The sequence below is a fragment of the Manis javanica genome, chromosome 4 (assembly GCF_040802235.1).
Source record: "Manis javanica isolate MJ-LG chromosome 4, MJ_LKY, whole genome shotgun sequence".
Classification (NCBI taxonomy): Eukaryota; Metazoa; Chordata; class Mammalia; order Pholidota; family Manidae; genus Manis; species Manis javanica.
In genome coordinates this window covers 162,562,170-162,569,608 of record NC_133159.1, presented here as the reverse complement: position 1 = coordinate 162,569,608, position 7,439 = coordinate 162,562,170, and the positions used below count along the sequence as shown (strand labels likewise).

The 7,439-nt window shown below is 36.9% G+C and overlaps 1 protein-coding gene across 1 annotated transcript in view; it reads left to right on the top strand.

Moving 5' to 3' along the window:
- The window catches only part of LOC140849160 (serine/threonine-protein kinase TAO1-like), a 42,853-nt gene that overhangs the window by 15,083 nt on the left and 20,331 nt on the right, over window positions 1–7,439 (top strand). The window contains 2 exon segments of the mRNA XM_073235657.1: window positions 836–1,003; window positions 4,500–4,697. Coding sequence (XP_073091758.1) covers window positions 836–1,003; window positions 4,500–4,697 — 366 coding nt within the window.

Here is a 7,439-nt window from a genome sequence, read left to right as displayed (position 1 = left end):
GTCATTAAACATTAGAATAACAGCAACTTTTTAAGGCTGTGGATGTAAAAAAAGATCCTCCATATACTATGGGTCTGTATTTATTATTCTGCATATCTGACAGAGTTTTGGTATGGTAAGACTGTAATATTGGTGCCCAGTTTAAGATGTAAGAAAAGATTCTCCATATACCATGGGTCTGTATTTATTATTCTGCATATCTGACAGAGTTTCGGTATGGTAAGACTGTAATATTGGTGCCCAGATACCAAAGTTTGCCGGGTTTCTTGGGAAGAACAGTCTTCTAATTATGATTAAATATATATACAATTTTTAATTTTACATAAAAATAGGTAGGAATTAATATTAAATTACTTAGTGGAAGAAGTTTAGGCTAAAGACTATATTCTGAGAAGAAAAGAAATATAAAAGGCTTCAATAAAAAATAACTAAAAGGGATGTTTATAGGATTAAAAAAAAAGGTTGGGGTTTGTTTTCACCATTGGAATCATTGAGAAATGAGCAGCATCTCTGTGTATACCCCATGAGATGTGTAGTAGAAATGGATTTCAAAATAATGTCAAAAATTTTAGAGAAAAGACTACCCTTTGGAAATAACTCTGAATTGATTAACTTTTTCACATAGTTGGTTGGGCTTTTTGGTATTTACTGTCGGTCATTTTTTTAATCTGTCAACTAACAACTGATAAACTTTCTGGTCTTGGCAAATACAAGGAATTTCTCAAAACAGACCACTAACATTCTGAAGACTGTGTGTGCCAAGCGGTGTGCTAGATGCTAATAATCAAGAATTCAGGAGATAAAGATATTTGAATCTAATACTCTTTTCCCTCAGGACCAAGATCATAGTGTTGGACAGACAGGAGCAGTGAATATTGGAAATCATCAGTCTGTTCCCCGTGTGTCCAACAAGACCAGGAGTCAAAGCTACAAGAGTGAGCTACACGTGACGGAGGGAATCCACACAGTCATGTCTAATAATTCTGCCATCCATCCGGAATCTGTAAGTATTTGGATTTCAGTGAAAAAAAATTCAACTTTGGTAACTAATTTTCCTAGTCTGGTTAGTTTAAGAGTTTGGGGTTTTTTTTTCCTTTGATGTATCAGAAGTTTGGAACATAATTTTAGGCAACTTATTTTAAAATGGCAAAAGGCTTTTTAATTCCCAGTTTAATGTCTGCATTTAGTAAACATGTTTTGAGAATGCAAAAAGAATATTTTTTAAATCTTAGAATAATTAAATCAATAAATACCATATAATGTATTAATTGAAGTTACTTAGATGAAAACGAAGGTATTTAAAAATAGTAACTATTCAACATGATATTAATGATAATGGTTGCCTTTGGGACGTGGAGAAAGGTTTAAGGTGGGTGATAATGGAAAGTGATTTTTGTGTTTTCCATAATGTTTACATTTTTAAAATAAAACTGGGTGTAATTGTAGAAATTACAACTTCTCAGTTTAGGAAATGTGGATGTTTGCTACACTTTCATGTGTAAGATTTTAAATTTTCTTGAAAACATTGGAAGGTCAGGTAACTCATTTTCACAATTGATAGGAATGCTTCCTTTTTAACTTCACTGCTTTCAGTATTACCAAAAGTTACTAGGCACAATAGCTAAAAGATGGAAACAACCCAAGTGTTCATTAACACACATGAATGGATAAACAAACCATAGTGTGTGTGTGTGTATATATATATATATATATATATATATATATATATATATATCTACAATGGAATATTATTCAGCTGTGAAAAGGAACGGCGTTCGGATATATGCTACAATGTGAGCCAACCTTGAAAAAATGCTAAGTGATATAAGCCAGACACAAAAGGAAAAATATTATTAGAATTCCACTTATACGAAATATCTAAAATAGGCGAATTCACAGAAAGTAGATTAGAGGTTGCTGAGGGGCAAGTGGAAGATGAAATAAATACTTTTATTTATTTATTTATTTTATTATCTTGGTGTCATTAATGTACAATCACATGAGCAACACTACAGTTACTAGACTCCCCCTATTACCAAGTCCCCACCACATACCCCAGTACAGTCACTGTCCATCAGCATAGTAAGATGCTACAAACATGTACATGTCTTTGAACATGATGTTTTAATTTCTGTGACAAATACATAGGATAAAATGGCTGAGTCATAGGGCATATGTATGTTTGACTTTCATAAGAAACATACAGGTATTTTTTCTCCGATATGTCCTGCAAATATTTTTTCTCCATCTGTGATAAATTAAAATTTTTAGTTTTAAAATCCAATTCAAACAACCCATTAAAAATGAGTAAAGGCCATGAAAAAGCTAAAAACTTTTCCTCTAAAATCAGGAATAAGACAAGGATGCCTACTCACAACACTTTTATTCAACAGAGTATTGGAAGTCCTAGCTACATTATCAGGCAAGACAAATATAAAAGGCACCCACACTGGTGAGGAAGAAGTGAAACAGTCATTGTTTGCAGATGACCCGATACTACATAAAAAAAGCCCTAAAGACTCCACCAAAAAACTATTCAAATTAATATATAAACTATACCTCAATTTTTAAAAATGTGTTAAAGACTTGAAAAGACATTTATCCAAAGAATGTATACAAATGGCCAACAGCACATGAAAATATACTCAATATAATTAGTCATTAGAGAAACGCAAATTAAAACTATAATGAGTACCACCTTACAGCCACTAGGATGGCCAGCTATTTTGTTGTTGTTGTTAAGGTATCATTGATATACAATCATATGAAGGTTTCACATGAGCAACACTGGTTACTACATTCACCCATATTATTGAGTTCCCACCTAACACCCCATTGAAGTCACTGTCCATCAACGTAATAAGATGCTATAGAATCACTGCTTGTCTTCTCTGTGCTATTACTGCCTTCCCCATCTCCCCCATCTACACTATGTGTACTAATCATAATGGCCCTTAATCCTTTTCTCCCTCCCTTCCCACCCACCCTTCCCACCCCTTTCCCTTTGGTAACTGCTAGTCCCTTCTTGGACTGTGTGAGTCTGCTGCTGTTTTGTTAGGTGGTTAGCTATTAAGAGAGAAAAACAAAAACAAAGATGGAAAATAACAACTAGAGAGCACGTGGAGAAATTGGAACTCCTGCTATATATTGCTGGTAAGAATGTAAAATGTCAGCTGCTGTGGTAAACAGTTGATGATTTCTCAAAAAGTTTAACATAGCATTTCCCCATGACTCAGCAATTCTACTCCTAGATATATACCCAAAACAATTGAAAGCAGGTACTTAAACAAATGCATATACACAAATGTTCACAAGAGCAGTATTCACAATAGCCAAAAGGTGGAAACAACACACAGGTCCAGCAACAAATAAATGGATAAACAAATGAGGGTATGGGCATACAGTGGAATATTATTCACTATAAAAAGAAACGAAGTACTGTTGCATCCTGTACAATATGGATGAACCTTGGAAACATGCTAGGTGAAAGAAGCCAGATACAGCAGGTCACATATTATATGAAACATCCAAAATAGATAAATCCATAGACAGAAAATAGATTGGTGGTTACCAGAAGGGGAGATGGGGGAGCAACTGCTTAAAACATACAGGGTTTTCTTCTGAAGTATTATATATGTTTTGTAACTAGATACGGGCAGTCTTGCAGAACATCATGAATATACTAAATACTATTGAATTGTTTACTTTAAATGATTAATCCTACATTATATAAATTTTGTCTCTGAGAATCCAGTTTGTACATTTTTTTCTTTACAATGGGGCAGTGGTTGCAGAACATCATGAATATACTAAATGCTACTGAATTGTTCACTTTAAATGGTTAATCTTACATTATCTGAATTTTGCCTCTGTTTGAGAATCCAGTTTGTACATTTTTTTCATTATAATCAGTGTTTTTTGTGTCCTACCCAAGAAACATTTGCTGACCCCAAGGTCATGATAATATTCTGTGTTTTCTCCTGCTCTCTGATTCTGGATTTTAGGTTTATGTCAAGTGACTCTTGTCAAGTTAATTTCTGTGTATAGCATGATTAAGCATTTATTTATTTAGAATACAGAGAACCAGGTGTTACAGCAGGATTTGTTAAAAACACTTTCCTTTCCTCTTTGAATTAACTTGACTTTTTGGTAGTAAATCAATTGGCTGAATATATGTGGGTCTGTTTCCAGATTTCAGTGTGTTCCTTTGCTCTATTCAGCCTGTCCTCATACCAATACTGCACTGTTTTGATTACTGAATTTAAATCTACCAACTTTTCATATCCCCTCAAAATTTTGGCTATTCTGGGTGCTTTACATTCCCATTTTAATTTTAGAACCAGCTAGCTTGTCTGCTTTTTCAGATGAAATTTTATTAGAAGCTGTTGACTGGGATCTCCTACATGAATTACCTACTTAGTTGATAGTAGACTGGTCTAAGATGGTTTTGAAAGAAAAAGGTTTTGCTTTATTTCATTCTTTCCTCTCCATTGTTGTAGGTTACAAGGGAAATGGAAGAACATGAGCTCAGAAAACTTGAGCATCAGAAACAGCTGATGTCTCTGAAAGATAAGCTGAAGGCTGAGATGGATAAGCATCATCTCAGGTTAGAGAAAGATCTTGAAATGCAGCGTAACAACTTTGCTGCAAAAATGAAGAAACTGATCAAGAAACATCAGGCTGCTGTGGAAAAAGAGGTAGTTGACCAGTATTACTAATGTATCTATTCTAACTTGTGGCTATTTCAAAATTAACCAAGATGGCATTTTGATGTTAGGGTATCTGTTCCCCAGAACCAAGCAAATCAAATGGGGAAAGGGAAAAATATGTACATAATAGGTTAAATATCAAGTGCTGGGTCGGGAACCAGTAGATACGGAATTATGTCCTGATAACTTGATAGTTTTATCATGTAACAGTGATTAAAGTCAGGTAGATCAGATTAAAGATGACGACGTGAGAGGTGAGACAGAGGCCTCCTCCCAAAACCACATATAATATGAAAATATTGTTAATACAACTAACCCTAAAAGATCAACAGGAAAGAAGGCAGCACCAGACTTCTTACACCTGGAGAAAAGAACAGACCTCAAAAAACGTAACATACCAAAGCCATGATCTGGGGGGCCCATGCTCTTCTCCCACCCCAGCTCACTGGCAGAAGGAAGAGAAATGGAGTGGAGACAGGGTGGAGGCCTAGGACTGCTGAACACCCAGCCCTGGAGATCTGCTGTGGGAGCAAGAACCTATATTACATGGTGCTCTGGAGATCAGTGGGGTTGGAAAGCTAAGACAGGAAGAATGCTTGGACAGACTGAGATTCCAGCTGTTGTGGAAAACAGGGATTCACATCCAGCTGCTCTGGGAGAAAAGAAAGGCAGGCAGTATGAGAGACTTCCTAACAGTGAGAGGGCTACTAAATGGGCAAATATTGCACAGGGCTTGCTGCTCAAGAAAAAGGACAGGTAGACAAAACTGTTCAGGTGCACTCTGCCCAGCAGGTTGGGAACTTTTCAGGAACTTCAGGCACTCCATCCCCCTGGCTGGCTATACAGCTCCGAGGCCTTCCACCATGATATGCAGCCTGCTGCACCTTCTGGCAAGCTGGCACTGGCTTACAAACCATCTGCCCCTGCCCTGGCATCAGTCCAGCCCGAGGGAGGTCCTGCCTACAGCAGTTACAAATGCAAAGCATAGAGGGTTACACCTGTGTGTTTGGTTGACTAGTCTGGCTGTGTAGAGACATACAGTATCTGGGAAGCAGGAAACAGCTCTTCCCAACCCCCAGTCACGAGCGCCGCTCCTCTGAGACCCCTGACATGGCTCCATGGGCTAAGTAATTGCAGGCAGTACACCTTCAGGGTCCTAGATGGTGCCACATACAAATATGAAATGTCGAAGGAACCTGGTTGAAACCAAAATCCCCAAAACACCAGAAAAGAGGTCAAGTGAAAATGAACTCATCAATCTTCCTAAAAGAGATTAAAAAAATCATAAACACATCCATGCAGGTACAGAAAAATACTCAAGAATGCAGGAACAAATCCAGAACAGAGATCCATTCATTATGGAATACAATGTGGGGATTTAAAAGCAGATTAGATATGGTCGAGGAGACGATAAATGAAAAAAATTGAAGAAGAGGAATGCAAAGAAGCTGAGGCACAGAAAAAAAGATCTCTAGGAGTGAAAGAATATTGAGAGAACTGTGTGACCAATCCAACCAGAACAATATTCGTGTTATAGGGGTATCAGAAGAAGAAGAGAGAGGAAAAGGGAAAGTGTCTTTGAGGAGGTAATTGCTGAAAACTTCCCCAATCTGGGGAAGGAGATAGTCTCTCAGGCCATGGAGGTGCACAGATCTCTCAACACAAGGGAGCCAAGATAGACAACACCAAAACATATAATAATTAAAATGGCAAAGATCAAGGGTAAGGACAGAGTATTAAAAGAAGCCAGAGAGAGAGAAAAGATCACATACAGAGGAAAACCCATCAGGCTGTCATCAGACTTCTCAGCAGAAACCTTACAGGTCAGAAGGGAGTGGCATGATATATTTAATGCAATGAAGCAGAAGCAAGAGTACTCTATCTGGCAAGATTATCATTTAACATTGAAGGAGGGTATCAAACAATTTCCAGATAAGCAAAAGCTGAGAGTATTTACCTCCCACAAACTGTCTCTGCAGTGTATCTTGGATGGACTGCTATAGACGGAAGTGTTCCTAAGGCTAAATAGCTGTCACCAGAGGTAATAAAACCACATTAAAGAAAGCAGAACAATTAATTACTAAGCAAATGCAAAATTAAATCAACTATCCCAAAGTAGGTTAAGGGATAGACAAAGAGTACAGAATATGATACTTAATATATAAACAATGGAGGAGGAAGAAAAAGGAGGAGGAAAAAAAAGAACCTTTAGATTGTATTTGTAATAGCACACTAAGTGAGCCTAGACTCTTAGATAGTAAGGAAGTTTTCCTTGAAGCGTTGGTAACCACGAGTCTAAAGCCTGCAATGGCAATAAGTACATACCTATTTGATAATCACCCTAAATGTAAATGGACTGAATGCACCAATCAAAAGACACAGAGTCAATATGATGGATAAAAAAGCAAGTCCCATCTATATGCCACCTAAAAGAGACTCACCTCAACCCCGAAGACATACACAGACTAAAAGTGAAGGGATGGAAAAAGATATTTCATGAAAACAATAGGGAGAAAAAAGCAGGAGTTACAGTACTTGTATCAGACAAAGTAGACTTCAAAACAAAGAAAGCCACAAGAGACAAAGAAGGACATTACATAATGATAAAGGGATCAGTCCAACAAGAGGATATAACCATTATAAGTATCTATGCACCCAACACAGGAATACCTACATATGTGAAACAGATACTAACAGTATTAAAAGAGGAAATAGAATGCAATGCATTCA